Raw genomic sequence first — 16,938 nt, forward strand, 5'->3', positions numbered from 1 at the left:
GGAAAAAAACTTACTTAAACTGTTGAACAGTAGTGTATTATAAACCTGTCTATACATTCTGCATATGACATGATACTCTTTTTTATTTTGTCTAAATGTACTTCAGCACAATATAAATGCAATTCATACTTTGGCATAGTATTTCATTATTATTTCTTAGAAAAGCAGTGAAGCCATTTTGATAAAATGTTGATAATATTTGAAAAATATTCAGAAGACCTTTGCAGACCCTCATGGTTGTGTATAAAGTCAGATTTCTTTTTTTTTATTTTTTATGAAAAGGTAAAGTTAGTACAGAGGGTAAAATGACAAGTGATGCAACTCCCACCTCATATGTTTTTTTAATCTAAAACTATATTTTTAGATTTATAAAATTAATAATTCTTAACCTTTTTTAATTATGACTGCGATGTGTTTATCTTAAGGTCTTTTCACAAACCCTTCTGTCCCAAACTTTCACTTATACTTTAAATTTGACTCATAATTGTCTCTGTGTATTACATTTGGGCAGAAGAAACTACTATATATCAGAAATGCCACTTTAATCTACAAAGCCCTCATCTGAGAAAGTGTAAGACAGGGCAAGCATTCCTCTGACTTGCTGTGACTGCTGTACCGAGGGCCTCTCGTCTCTGTCCCCATCCATTATAAACCCTAATCCCCTAAAACAACAATCCCACACTGTTATGCAGGCAAGCCCTGAGCTGCCCTGCGCTGCCTTACACCGCTTTAGAGAGAGAATAATCGAGCGCGTCCCTTAAAATCTGGCCCACATGCGCGTGTGAGCATTTGTGAGCATTGCATAATCAGCCAAACCATGTCTGAGGCTAAATATGGTACAGTTAAAACAATTATGAGGAAAGCACTTTGGCCAGAGATCACACACACAAGCAGCTTATAGCTGATGTCATCTACAGCCCAGAATATCAACATCACCCAAAGCCACAGAAGTAAGCGTGTGAAAACAAAGAGAAGATGGGCTGTTTTACAAGAATGGCCACAGACACCAAGAGAATATAATAATGAATGAAAAGACTAATAACAGAGCTAACGGACGGCTGACTTTCTAGTGAAGACACCATTAACATTTGCAACTCTCACACCAGGCGGTTATGCGTTATTCAGTACCACTAGACATAACGCAGCCATACGTCAAAAGACAGAGCAGAACAGCGTTAAGAGCTTGAATGGTTTGTGTTCCTGCGTACAGTGATGACACAGCAAGTCCACTAGGCCTTAAAAGTCACTCAGATACTCACAAGCTTGTGCAACCCACACCCAGCCTAAATATGAGAAAGGGATGAAGGAAAAGACGGAGAAAGAGAGAGTGATGGAAGATGAGATGCCACTGGGGTATTCCAGCATGGATTAGTGACAGAGAGGTTATGTGTGTGTGTGTAAGAGGAGTGGAGGGATGGAGGTGTAATCGATGGTTTAAAAGGTTTTCAGTCACACCAACACACACACACACACACATCCTCCCTATGAAATACAAAACTCGTCTGAACACACACACAAGTATAGAGTACATGTCAAGCACCAATATCATCTCGTCTGACTGTGGAAGTGTCAGAGGTGTGTGATAAAACTCCAATGGCACTTTAGATCTGAAGAGTGTCATTTTTCGATATTAAAATACTCAAAGTACTTCCTTGAAATGGCTGCGAATGTGCCGTTTTTTTTTTTGTTTTTGTTTTTTTACATCCAATCCAGCACAACACAACAAAAATGGCTCGACCAATAGCATGAAGCCAGGGGCGGGAATTTTATATAAATATATAAACACTGAACTGTTGCAGTGCTTCAGATTCAAATTGAAAGACTACTTAACTTTTCAACTGAAGGACAACTTTATGTATTCATTTTAGATACACTTGATGCTTAAATATTTAGGCCTAAATGAAAAACTATTAATATTCTTTTTTCCACTATTCATTATCTGGTTTAGTTGACGTTTGGTGTAGCTGAGATACCTACTGAACCTTGTTTCACATTCAGACCTGGCAACTTGTATCTGCACAGTTATGTTATTTAATATAGTCTTACTGAAGGCGAGTTGGGTTAAAATCCAGTCGGCCTTCTTTGAACTTGTGACAAAATATCACAACTCAAACAAAGTGTCTACACAACAAGCAGGCGGCACGTGAGGGAAGGATGTCCTCTCCCCGCAGCTCTGAAAACATTTTCCACCTGTCTTCCATCGTGGCCTTTATATGATTAACAGTACTTAGTGCACAGGTGCACATGCACACACTCGCCTGCTTATATCCAATACATTACACACACACACACACACACACACACACACACACAGACCTTCCTTTCACTAAACGCACACACACCCTAACTGATGAATTAGAAAGTGAGTGCCGTAAATGCTGATGACAAACTGGTTCAAAGTTCAGAACAAACTCCAGCAAGCTCTTGAACAGGTTTCAGCGCATGAAGAGAAGGACAGAGGGAAAACGAGAGAGAGAGAGAGAGAGAGTGAACATGATCTTGCATTCCTCAGAAGAGAAGGAAAGGGAACGGGGTACGGAGGAGAAGGGGTGGGGTGGGGTGGGGTGTTAAAGTGGCGCCAGACAGCATTTGAATTCCCGGCAGTTGACCACACAAACACACACACACTCACACACACACACACACACACACAGGTTTAATCCGTGTACATAATGAATAAAAGTGTGTGCGCACTGACTTTCATTATTATTTGAATAGCATTATCACAAACTCAAACACATACACAGACATGTTTACCTAGCTAAATGAGGACATAACACAGACATCTATTGTTTTTTATATTATTGCTGACATTTTTAAACTAGTCATAATGCTATTGTTAAAATAAAACAATTCTATAACTTGGTTACAATTCTTTCCTTTCCTTGTTCTACATTTGTTCTCACAGTGAAGACTTTCTACTGACATCTATTCATTTGTCTATTTTACTTATTTTTTATTAGTTAAATTTTATGAAATATAAAAAACATGAAAAAACTGATATTTAAACATTTCATGAATAAACCTTTAAAATATGATCTATTTTAAATATTAAATACAGAAATATTTTTATAAATAAATACAATATCATAAAAACATTCTAAACATTAAAGTATTATTATCTTTAAGTCTATAATATAAATATATTATCTTTTGTATATCTTCCCTATTACATTACTAAACCTAGTGCTTTTTATTTATTTTTTACATTTTCATTAATACATTGTTTATATTTGTATATGCATTGTATATTTAATGGGACATGTGGACCACACAATATAGGCAAACCCTGACCTACGCACACGCACGCACACACACACGCACACACACACGCACACACACCTTATAGCAGCATCACAACACATGAAAACACCTCCAACATGCTTTAACATCCAGGGATTCATGGGGAGTAAGTCAAAGGTGGATGACAGAGAAAAAGGAAACAGTCTCACAAAGTGTGAGCAAAATGCTCCTTATCTGAAGTGCTTATGACCAGCACTTAACATCCGTTAACGTCTCAACGTCGCTGGATGTTGCACTCAAAAAACACACACACACAGACACACAATCCAGGTGTTGCACTGAGTCACGCTCATGACAATGCAGCCTCTGTAAAGTACCTGTATTACATTTCTCTCTCCCAACACACAAACAGAGAGCAATGTTCTTTCACAGCAGGGCACGCTGCATTTCATCAGGTTCGAGCACAGAAGCTCCTGATGACAGTCTGGACCCAGAACACACATCTAACAGCAGCTGAGCTCTAATGAGCAGCTGGATCAGCACAAAAAGTGTCAGGAAAACAGCTAAGTACAGCGTGACAGAGAGAAGCACAGCCACAAACATAGTGCAAGCTCTAATCGCACTGAGAAAAAGATATGAAGTCATGCTAAGACACATAACCTAAACGTTCAACGTTTTTGTTCGTTCAGCATCTGTGGAATGCTATCTATGTCCATGTCTGAAGCATCCGTGTTCAAGAAAGCCCCAAAAAAAGCAAGCTTTTCCAAGAATGTGATTCGATGTGTGAGAGTTAGTGCTTGAGTAAATGAGTGTGTGTGTGTGTGTGTTTGGCAGAATGCTTTTCCTGGAATGAGTAATGCCACACAGGCTGCAGTGATTTAAGCTTTGAGCAGGAATGTGGGAGGTCCACGTTTTTTTTTTCTGCAAAACAAACCAGTGTGAGAGCATGTGTGTCAGCGTTAACAGAGTGAGTGTTTGCTGAACCATGAGAAGATCGCCCTATTATCGGATGTCAATGGCACGTCCGTCAATATCAACACTTTGTCCATTATTCAAAATCAATAAACGTGGCTCGATATATATATAGTGTGTAGGACTGCGGCTCTTCTGCATCGTCCTAAATGAGTGAAAGCAGATGTCCGGACTCTCTTTGCGCAGTGCAATTATGTGCAAGTCTAATAAAAGGCTAATGGAGGTTTCTCTGAAAGTGTAATGGAAAGCTACAGTATGAAGTGTAAACAGTGGTTGGAAAGAGATGTTTAAAATCAGCAGAAAAGGTCACTTAACCTTTAGCGTCTAATTAAAAAAACATTAACATTCACAGACACAGAATTTAATAAAAATGATCAATTAAAAAACTACTTAAGAGTTTGTGAATGAATGGTACTTCTCTGCCTAGCTATTATGCTGTGCAATGCAGTCTGGGACATTAGTTTTTCATAGGTACAGTCAAAGTAGCAATTGATAGTGAGCATTTAAATATCAATGTAGATTATTTGGAGTACTTCTAAAAACTGAATATAGGAAGGTAATGTAACAGGATTAACCAAGTCCTGATATGCTGTTTTGTAAGCTTGTGAACCAGGGTTTTGCTAAATATATCAATAAAGCCATATGTTTTAATGCCCTCGCAAGTATTTGGTTGGCATGACATGCCTTCTTAGATATCAAAGATGGCATACATATTTGAAAGCGCAGCCTTTAGGAGCAGATGGCATAAGGATATTAGAAGATAAGAGATTTTACTTTTGACTTCCATAAAATGACTTTTTTCATGGTTTCATCAGTTCAATAAAATGCTGAACATATTTATTTATTTAATAAATCATATTTGTTTCTAAAGGGATCAGGTGCAGATTGAAATAATAACAACTGAGAAGTAGTATTTATATTCCCTAGACAGACCTATAATAAAAGTCAGGAAAAAATTGTTGCAAAGATATGTAAATTTTTATCTGCCATTTTTGTTTTATCTAACTCTGCTATTATTATCATCAACAAAACAATGAGTTGTACGAGATTAGATGAACAATGCCACCATCAGTCAAAAAACTATATTTTTTGGTTTGCCACAAATATAAAGAAAAGAAAAATAAAGAAGAAAAAAACATACAAAAAATATATACTTTATCAAAGGTTTTTTATTTAAATATATTTGAAAAGGGTATTTTTTTTATAGAATATGTTATCAGACATTGTGACTGTTTAGACAAGGAAGTTGTTTTAAGTGCATGTGAAACCAATTATCTTACACATTTCTGTTTAAAGAATCTGCAATAATACTATAATATTACGTTTATTTTTAAGTATTTCTAAATAACAGTGTAATTTTTTTTTGCTGTTTTATGGCACTTAAAAAGGTGATTCGCCGCTGTGGACACCAAGATGGCTTGTGGCATTCCCCTTTGCCAAAATGGTTGTGAAACTTAATCCATAATGCACTTGGCTCAATACGACTGACTGTGAGTGAGAATATAAAAATGCTAAAGTACAGTAATTTTCACAAAAGCCCTGGACCTGTCAAAAATCCACCAGATGACGTGTTTAAGCTGACAATTACACCAGGAGAAAGAATACACACTTTTCATTTACATATGCTACCGACAAATTACCAATACGAATCTGGTTGAAAATCCCCAAACTTATGTAATCAGAAAAATCAAAGCTCAGTTGTTCTGTGCTTAAATGGAAACCCAAAAACTGGCACCCTGACACATCTTTACATGCTTTCATAAAGGCCTCTAAGTTCATCTTCAGTGGTTTATCATGTTAATGAACATCCTACTGAAGGCTCTTCGGAAATGTGAGGTATGCTATTGTGAAAGACATGCAAATATCCATCAAACCACATAATAGAGCATCGGTTAAACTATTCTTTCCACACAACATTTCAATCATCAACGTGTTCTTGTGCGCTACAACTTTGTTTAACGCACAAAACATTTGCGTTGAATGTTTAACATTCTCCTGACGCTTGAAGAGGAAGAACAGAAGGGAAGGAAAGTGAGAGCTAGATGACATCTGACCTTAATCAAATATTGTAAATCTGTAGTGCTTCTGATGTGAAGAAATGGGGAATTACACTGAAGAATTTAGGAAATTAGATCAGGAAATGAAACCAAGCTGACGTGGTTCATAGAGTATCATATGTGGTTGAGGAGATGGCATCGGGCCCTTGTCCCATTGGCTACGAGGCATGTGACCGGAGGGGACAGGGGCGTGTGCTGGAATGCAGGGTTAGGGGTGCAGCTATGGAAGGTCACGAGGTCAGGGTCATACACACACATGTTGCCCCCCTCCCCCCGATCATACACAAGGGCCTCTGTGCTTCTGTCAGTCCATAAATGACTCCAACACATGGACGCTCTCGCTCGTATTCTGCGCTGCCCCCGTAACCCACTGACATGGCAAACACACACAAACCACTGTGCTCCCCCGACGGTGGACACATCATTATTGTTCTCCAGGGGTAAAAACAAACAAAATACTATTCAACCCCAAAGGACCTCATTCATCCCTAGAAATACACCATCCGTACACTTCCAGTGAAACATTTATTCCCGACGCTCCCCAATCGAGGTACAAGTGCTCCCAAGGTGAGCGGTGTAGGAATAAAATTACAGACTTTACTACTCCAGCGTTTAATACGGTCTCACACTTCAATGTCAGTGAAATATCCTGCCTATGTGTGTGACATTTACAGGCGTTCACAGAAATAGCATGATGGCAGAATTGTTTGATGGGCCTGATGGGAAACTAGGCAGTTCGGAAAATACAAAACACGTTCGCTCGGTGGCTGTCTCGCACAAACACACGCACATGCTGCCGAACAGGATACTTAAGCATGTAAACAGAGAGAGGTGCCTGTTGATGTTGAACTGGTTCCAGAGAGACCTGAACAACTGAGGCGGCTGCATAACACTGACTAAAATGGAGCACACGGTCTCCTGTGTGACAATGTGAACGAGTGATAAAAGGCTGCTAGTTATTCCAAATGAACCATCTATTACACCTACATGGAAACAAGCTTAGTGAGCATGACAAGGACAAACTCACAAACACACAGACAAACATGTAGAATATATGTGACCCTGGACCACAAAACCAGTCCTAAGTGTCCATTTTTTCAAAATATGAAAATAGCTTTCCATTGATGTATGGTTTGTTAGGAAAGGAGATTATTTGGCTGAGATACAACTATTTGAAAAGCTGGAATCTGCGGGTGCAAAAAAATCTGAATACTGGGGAAAAACTCCAAGTTGTCAAAATGAAGTTCTTAGTAATGCATATTCTTATCAAAAATGTAGTTTTTACAAATTTATGGTAGGAAATGTATAAATTATCTTCATGGAAAATAATCTTAACTTAATATCCTAATGATTTTTGGCAATTGTTTTGGGCTATTGCTAAAAATATACCCCAGTGACTTTAAACTTGTTTTGTGGTCCAGGGTCACAAATAGAGTAAGCAACATGAAAACCGTGCCAGGGTTCGAAAATTATCTGGGACTGTGTGGGATATAGTTTCTATTATTAACGTTTATTTATGCAACAATTTGAATTTGACTGGCTGTGGAATTCTTTATAAGGGAATCATTGAATTATTCACTTAAGTGATTCAAATAACACCAATGATTCACTCAAGAACAAAACAAGGGACTAATTGAGGGAGTCATTGAATCATTCACTCAATTTGTTTAAAACACTAAAACACTAACACTAACCTTAAACAAACAAAAATAATAAGGTAGCTGGCTGTATTCTCTAAAATGTAAGTTACTCAATATTCATTTCTTGTTTATTTAACTATTGTCTAAAAGCAATATCACACTAGCAACTGTGCTGAATCTCTGTAAGCATTTTAATTTATTTTAATAAATAGCAGCAGGTGTAATTACACCCACGGAGAATTTATTTTAATGATTGCTTAAACTTAATTTATAAGCTATCTGACAAGGCTGATACAATATGACTGAAAAAGGTGACCCCATTAAGTAAAAAATATAACATAATTTTTGTGTGAATTTGTCCATTTAAAGGTACGAAGCCCTGCACATGGCATGCAGGAAAAAAAGTAGGCTAAATCGTGTGCGCGATTTACTATTTAGTTTCCTTGATTTATAAATTGTCCGCACAATTTACTCATTCGTTCCCTCGATTTGCTAAATCGTGTACTCGATTTATAAATCAAGAGAATGAATTACTAAATTGTGCGCATGATTTAGCAAATCGAGGGGAACTAAATAGTAATCGTGTGCATGTTTTAGCACAATCTAGTTATTTTTTTTTTTAATGTCATGTGTGGTGCTCCGTATAAACGCAATACTTCAGAGAAAACTTAATATTTGCACGCGGTAGGCATGCTTTGGTTGAGCGCATGCACAAATCTTCCCACTGCATGCGCGAGCTCAAATCCTGTGGCTCTTAAATGTTTAAACTGGCAAGGCTTGAATGAGTTTAACTTAAACACAGAGATCAACATGTGCTGTTCAGGTCTCGCGCACATGCGCGCATTATCAGCACCCGGGTGATAATGGAATAAATTCTCATATTCCAGCATACCATTCACTCGCATTGAACAAGAGTGAATGATTAGTCCAGGTTTTTATATATATATATATATATATATAGCTGTTGTTGTAATGTACTGAGAACCCTGAAAGCACATCTATCAACAAACACATATATTAGCCGAACCCTGTTTGTTTTATGCTTTATTTATAGCAAACCATATTACAGCGTTGTCAGATTTAAGTTGAACCGTGGTCTGAGCGCTTACCGAACCCTACCTGGAAACAGTTCGATTTTTTTCCCGCGAACCGTTCCATCTTACTGAATATTGAATACATTTTGACACTGATGGCCAACACCAATCTCTTTTAAAAATAACAAACTAATATTACAAATTAAAGCTGGAATCTTAACCACTGACTCTTCACGACCATCTCATGAGGCAGCACACAAATTACAGGGTTAGCCATTCAGGATACTGCTGTACTAAATACACACTGAGGCCTGATGAGTAGACCATAGTTGAACCACAGACACTTTCAGATGTTACAGAGGAAACGAGATCAGCCAGGGTCAACCGAAGCCTATGTGTGCAGACACACAGCACCCGGAAAAGAAGGAAGCCTGAAGAGGTGCGCATCATTCTCTGAATTCATGCAAAGTGGCAGTCAGAGAGTGAGGAACTGATAAGAGCAGAGTTTCTTATCTAATTCGATTCATGTGGCGAGAGCTTTTTGATGAAGTCGATAATGTCAGTTTTACAAAGACTGACTGACACACACAACTTTTATCAGGATGCACACCATACTAACGTTGTTGTCACCTCCTGTTCTCATAACAAACCACGGCTTTCAGAGAAAATGCTCTCTCACCGAAATGCCCTACGTATTTATACCGCTGCGGGTGTTTGCAGGTAAGAACACAGACTGAAGAGATACTAAAATCTGATAAAGAGTGAAGCACTTGGAAACCACATCCTATACTCGGTACTGTATCTTCTTCTCACTCTCTTGCTCGCTCATTCGCTTGCATACTCAGCGGCTGAGTTCACCTTGTAACTATCGAGGTCAGAATGTGGCCTGCACAGCCGTAGAATGATAAAACCACAAGGTACTTGTAGTAGTTATTGCCACCTGACTTAAAACAACATTTCATCCCGTCTATGCACCTCATAGCTGATGTTCAGATCCACAAAGTCAACATACAGAAAAATGCCAACGTCTGTGGACTGAAGATGAGAGATGTGTGATACGAAACTTTTATCATGCAAAACGGGAAAACCAATGCTACTAACGCAAGTACGTATTTTTGAACAGGTCAAGAGGTCAACCACAAAACCTTTATCAAATTTCAATTTTACGCACCTGCTTAGTTAAAATCCACTCCATGTAGAGAAAAGTTTGGATAATGTTGTCTAAGCAAATCACAGCTGAAAGTCAAATGTGGTTTTTGAATGGGCTGATATTGGTATCACAGCATACATAATGAACTTATGACCTAATGAGTTTCACTGACGACTCACAAATGCAGACAGTCTCTGGGATATAGAAATATTTTTTATTAATAATATTAAAGAAAATAACTTTAGCTAACCAAGGCTTTCAAACTCACAATCAGAAAAGGCAAGAAGGGCTAGGGTTTTTTTTAATTTTTTTTTAGATATAATCATTTTCACTTGATGTCTATGGTATTCTTGAAATAAAACGATGATAAACAAATGTACTTGCAATTTAACACACTACATACTATAAAAATGAAGAGTTAAGCTAAATACAACAAGCTTTACTAGTGAGGAAGAGAAAGACAGGGTTTTTAAAGTGAAAGTGACCATGAAGTGGTAAGACTTCACGCAGAGCCGGACTTCATTAAGGCCAGTCAATAGCGCGAGACAAAACTAAACGCATCGCGCGCGTAGACACTCGGTAAGATAATGACGTGGCGTGCTCAAAGCGTTGATGAAAATAATTGTTAAAAGTCCCTGAAACTTCGAGCTGTGTGGGTGGCGGGGTACGACCGCTGAGAAAATCGTGATGTAAGAGAACTGACTGTGATTGAGGGAGTGAAAGCGAGAGAGTCTCAACATGGTTTCCCAAACATGCCACAAAAGGCCTCCTGAACACGGCTACTGAAACTCCCTGTAGTTGGCGGGACAGCAGCAACTTCACAAGTGCACACTGGATAAGTAGATACATGTTAGCAAATGAATACTTGGGGCAAGTATGCTAACAGTGATTAAAGTGAATTCAAACGACTGGAAAGAATTAATCATAAAAGTAGGAAACCCTTTCACCAAACGGGACATTAGTGCGCAGCTCTGTGTTATTAGGCTTCACTGCCCTTTATGAGCTTAAAGGTCTATTTTTAAAACCCTAGAAACTGGAGCGAGTGTAAATTGGTCCATTTGTAAACAAAGTAACATGATAATTAAATACTCCGGTGAGAAAGCGGGGCTTCCATTTTGAGTGTGCCGTGCTACTGCTACAGGCGCAAAGTGCGAGGAGGAACATGTTTTTGGGGAAAAAATGGTATTTAACATTTTGCTGGGAATTCACAGCATTGATTTCGACATACTTCCAAGATCGAGAAAGAAGTACAAGCTGCTGTTTTAAAGTTGTAGCCATTCAACAGGTTCAAGCGGAAAGGACTGGAAGAAAGTAAATGAAGCGGTTTGAATTTAACTAATTAAAGTAAAACCGCAAACTTGAGAAATGGTTAATATTAGGAGTACTAGAATGAACCGACTGAGTTGGACTACACCTCTAGTGACAATTGGGGTTATTAAAATGAATGGACAACTGACCGCATTATTTATTAGTTTTAATATTTGAAACCTGCCCATTCAAGATCACGAGATAAACACATCTGTGATTTACTATGTAATGCAAACCAAACAAACAAGCAAAAAAATGCCGAGGTGTTACTCAGTTGAAATGTCAGAGTAATACATCGTCAAAAAAAAGTTAACTTTTCTAAAAGTAAGTTAAAGGTCCGTTGTGAATCTAGTAACGTTTCATCCAGTTTGACACTGCTGACTGCTCAATAAAGCTGATGTTTGGTAAAGTCCTGACTCGATACTCTGACTCAACAAGCTCACAGGTCACAGAAGTTGTGGCAGCACTTGATAATGAATGCTGGGTAACTCACCCGTGTCCCCGGGGGTCTTCATGGTGAGAGTTATCTGCCCCTCTCACAGCGAGCTGGGGTAAGTGTCAGTTCAGCAGCGCGAGACTCGGCCTCTCCCGCACCCCCGTCTCCAAAAGGCCAAACTTTTGTCCAATGATCAGCGCTCTTGTTGATCCCGCAGAACGAGCTCTGGTCTCTTTTCGCGATCCCTCCAAAGCCCCGACCGACAGCGCTGAATTTGGGAAAGCGGCTCGGTACTTCCAATGGCGAGGCGGGATGGGACGGGACGGGGTGCAGCGGAGTTCCGAAACAGCGCTTTCCCGTCTGTCCCGGGAGCGATCGATACAATTCCCAACACCGCAGGAAAGCAGCGCTCCGCGTCTCTCTGTTAAAAACTCGCGCTCTTGATCCCTGATGATGATTTTCGCAACATTTTATCCTTGTGTTAGTTTGTCATCTACTCTCCCGAGGCTCGCCATGCGCAGTATATCAGTCCGTTTCCCATTCTCTCTTTCACACCGACTTTTTTTTCCTTCCTCCGCTCTCCCTAGTCTGAAACTACTCGCTGTCTCCTCCCCCATCTCTCTCTCTCTCTCTCTCTCTCTCTCTCTCTCTCTCTCTCTCTCGGGTGTCGTGTTTCGCTCGCGCCCACACGCGCGGGGGGAGGAGGAGGGGAATGGGGCATCGGCTGAGTCACGCCCCCTCAGCGCCGGGGCTGGCGTCACTGCAGCACGAGGCGTCGTTATGGAGACCGCCATAGCCACTGTCCGTGGTGACATCACATCCGCGTCCTAGAGAACTTGAGATTCAGCGTCATCGCGCCTGTTAACGTCAGCAACAAGTGTGTTTCGAGCTAATTATCCCTCGTTCTCTTTCATTTAATGATAATTATCTACCCCCATCCAGAGGTAGACTAATAACTAGTGTATCGAATTATGATTTCCGGAATGTACCCCGCAAGATCAGAGACTCAACTCTAAGGGCACTTTTGGCCACTCAAATATTTTCTATCAAAACAAAATGTAAAATATTCTGAGGCTCATGTATCATATAATACATCATTCAGTTGTATAATGGATTTATTTATTTATTTATTGTTAGGGGCAGTGACAAATAAGCCTACAATATATTTCCCAAGGTAACAATTTTTTATTAGCTACCAGTTTCATAAATATCATACTTTTTACATCAAGACATTTTATATAATACATCAAGATACTTTTATATAGTATACTACACTTGACCTGAAAGAAAAAAAAAACTTTTCAAAAATGATATTTAAAAATAAGTTAACACTTTATGATAAGGTTCCATTTTTAAACATTCGTTAACTACATTTGTAAACATAAACTAATAATGAAAATTACTTCAAAAGCATTTAATGTTGATTCCAACATTTGGTAATTGCTCCTGTTCTTTTAGAAAAAAATCAATCCAACATTATTTCTGAAAGAACTAAATGGCACACAAAAAAATGACAATCAATTTCAGAAGCTAAAAACATGAGAACTGTATTCAAGTAATATAAAGTATTCAATCCCCTTAATTTTTTCATTCACGTTTTGTTAAGTTGCAGCCTTGTGTTAAACTGCTGGGCCTTTGGCTGGGCCACTCAAGGACATTCACAGAGTTTGTAAGCCACTCTTGCTGTGTTTAGGGTCATTGTCTTATTGTGAGGTTAACCTTCTGCCCAATCTGAGCTTCTGAATGCTCTGGATTGGGTTTTCATTAGGGCTATCTCTATATTGTGGTGAGCTTTTCTTCTACTCTGATGAGTCCCTCAGTCCCTGCTGTTAAAAAACAGCCCCACAGTATGAGACTGCTACTAGCACACTTTACTTTTGGGATGATACTCTGCAGGTGATGAGCAGAGCTGGTGTCCTTCAAACATGATGCTTGGAATTGAGGTTCATCATAACAGATAAATGTGTTTCTCACAGTCTGAGAGTCCTTTAGGGGCTTTTTTGCAATATTCCAAAAGTGTGTTTTCATGTGTCTTCACTGAGGAGAGGATTGAGTTTGGCCACACTGCTATAAAGCCCAGATCAGTGGAGTGTTGCAGTGATGTTTGTCCTTCTGTAGGTTTCTCCCATCTCCACATATGATCATGAAGCTCAACTATAGTTACCATCAGGTTCTTGATCACCAGTCTAAACAAAGCCCTTCTCCATCAGTTGCTCAGTTTGGCCAGGAGTTCAGCTCTAGGAAGAGTGCTGGTTGTTCCAAACGTCTTCCATTATGGATAATGTAGGCTACATGCTTCTGTGAGCCTTCAGTGAAGCAGAAATAATTTTCTGAACTCTTCCCAAAGATGTGAGTGTTTGATGAAATCCTGTGTCTGAGCTCTACGGGCAGTCCTTTTGACCTCAGGGCTTGGTCTTTGCTCTAAAATGCATTTTTAGCTGATTTTAAAAACCTGTTTATATATATATATATATATATATATATATATATATATATATATATATATATATATGTATATATGTATATATATATGTATATATACGTATGTGTATATATATATATATATATATATATATATATATATATATATATATATATATATATATATATATATATATATATATATATATCATTATGGAGTGTAGATTGATGTGGGGGAAAATTAATTTAAAGCAGTTTAACATAAGGCTGCAAAATAACAAATCGTGAAAAAAAACTTTCGCAAGACACTGTATACACACACGCATACACACACATACATTTATAAAAACATAGTCTATATAAATTCATTTTACCACCCATTATATTATTCATTAAAGGTGAGATGAGAAGTAAGATTCAGAAACATATAACATGACCTCCCTCAAGTCTCATGATTACATGAAGATTGCCAGTAAAACAGAATGGTGTGACCAAATGACCACAATCCCACTGAATTCTGTTGGCACGTGCATGAGAGAGAATGAGAAGTGTGCAGTGTGAGAAAGCATGTATGTTCATTTCCTGTATGATTTGAATGTGATCCATCTGCTCAAGCACATACATCCTGTTTTAAAGCCGAGCACCTGAATCTTAAAAGGACCCTCCTCCATCCCTCACCGGAGAACAGTTTTTGAGTAAATGTGATGTTTCTCATGAGCAGTGTAGCATGTCTCCTGTTCTGGTTTAGAACATCCTACTGCTAGAAAACAGGGGACAACATATCTTTAAATGTGCACTGAGTAATTGAATTTTTTAATTTTCCCTAATAACATAATCCAACCATCATCAGACACTTTTTCAGTAAAAACATTAATAATGTTGCAAACAATTGTTTTATAATTCTGCATTCATTCCACTAGGTGTCAGTATAAATCAAAGATGGCTGACATATCTATAGAAGCCTGTTTCCGCCACGAAAAAAAATGTAACGGCGACTTGTTCCTCACAATAATTAATTTATTCTCAGACTCTGTTCTCAGAACTGAGACTCTAGAATTACAAATTATGAATTCAAAATTGTGAGACATAAAAATTGCAACTGAGGGGGAAAAAACTCAGCATTGTGAGATACACACTCGCAATTCTGAGAAGAAAAGTCTAAACTTGCAACTGCCAGAACAAAGACAGAAATGTGAAATAAAAAGTCAGAATGAAACTTTGTAATTTAGTTTTTTCCATGGTGGAAACAAAGAAGCAGAATTGTGTTGGGGCAGATTTAAAAGATGTAAACTCAGAATTGTGAGTAAAAACGTCTGAATTCTGAGTTTATATTTCACAATCCTGTTTATTTGTTTTCAATAAATTGAATATATTTCCTCACAATTCTGCCCTTTTTCTTGCACTTGCGAGTTTACATCTCACAATTTTGACTTTTCTTAGAATTTCTAGAAACAAAAGCTGAGATAAAGTCACAATTACCTTTTTTAATTCTGTGTGAATACAGTCTTCCACATACTTTACATATAAACGGAACATCAGTTAGAATCACACTGCTTTAAGGATCAACATTTCATGTGGTTTAGAATGAAATGTTTAGTAATTCATCAAATTTTCTTAAATCTATGCGATGGGAACATTAAGGCAAGACTGACAAGATGGTCTATGCTTTCATGAGCTTTAACCTGATCAACTGTCCCTTTATTTGAGAGGAAACAGTTGTCATTGTGCTGTGAGCTGTTATGTGTGTTTGTAGTGGTTCTCAGGATTGTGCTTCTTGTTGTTATTTGTGCTAGTCAAGCTGTAGAGTGTCAGCAGTCATTTCTGGTCACAGGAAACAGACGTACCTCAGATAAGCATCTCAGCCCCATAATGCTGCTGCGGCAGTCCGTGTGAACGTGTGTGTGTGTGTGTGTTTTGGAAATATCCATTGCTGTCACATCTGTTCGAGACACCCTCGGTTTTCTTTCCCCAGGAAAGAAAACAAGAGCTGTTATTGGGATGGGCAATTTCCTTTGACCGTAATGGACAATAAATACAGTCTACTATTGTATTTACACACAATTTTCCATTTCCTCTCTCTCACACTTGCATCTTCTATTTTCTACTTCTTTCTCTCTTGTGTCTCTGTTTCCCAGTGTGCTGAAATGTCTTCAACTTAAAAGAAAAATCGTTCTCTGCTAACTTCTAAATCACTATTCTACACTCTCTGTCTCTCTTCTGCTGTCCGATTCATCCTATTCATCCTTGAGCAGTTTCCTTCACTTTTGTATTATTCATCCACACCATTATTTAGCCCCATCAACCTTCTCTTCCTCCACATCCTCCGCTCTCCTGATTCTCTTCCACTCCTGGACTTTATGTCAGGTCTTTTAGCACAGTAAACTCAAGGTTGTCCGTTTCTAAGAAAAGTTCCTCACTGTTCTGGCTCTCACATGCAGTGTATTTATGCATTGACACACCACTCGCCTTCTCCTCCGCACTTTGTTTATGTTTAGGTAAAACCAACAGCATTCTCTCAGTCTACTGGCTTCACACAAACACAGAAAAGTGCGGGAGTGACTGGAGAAACACTAGTCAGAGTTTGGAAAGGTACTTTAGGAAGCTGTTTCCACTTTAACACTGACTGTGTATCACTTTTCAATAAGGTTCCATTTGTTAACATTAGTTAACATGAACT

The 16,938-nt window shown here is 38.5% G+C and overlaps 1 protein-coding gene across 1 annotated transcript in view; it reads right to left on the minus strand.

The window, feature by feature from the left end:
* Positions 1–12,466, minus strand: part of LOC113116409 (ETS domain-containing transcription factor ERF-like) — a 43,976-nt gene extending 31,510 nt beyond the window's left edge. Inside the window, exon 1 of the mRNA XM_026284558.1 lies at positions 11,898–12,466. Within this exon, the coding sequence (XP_026140343.1) occupies positions 11,898–11,919 (22 nt within the window). The 5' untranslated portion in view covers positions 11,920–12,466. The remainder of the gene's footprint in view (positions 1–11,897) is intronic.
* Between the last annotated feature and the right edge of the window lie 4,472 nt (positions 12,467–16,938).

Source organism: Carassius auratus, chromosome 16 (genome assembly GCF_003368295.1).
Source record: "Carassius auratus strain Wakin chromosome 16, ASM336829v1, whole genome shotgun sequence".
Lineage (NCBI taxonomy): Eukaryota > Metazoa > Chordata > Actinopteri > Cypriniformes > Cyprinidae > Carassius > Carassius auratus.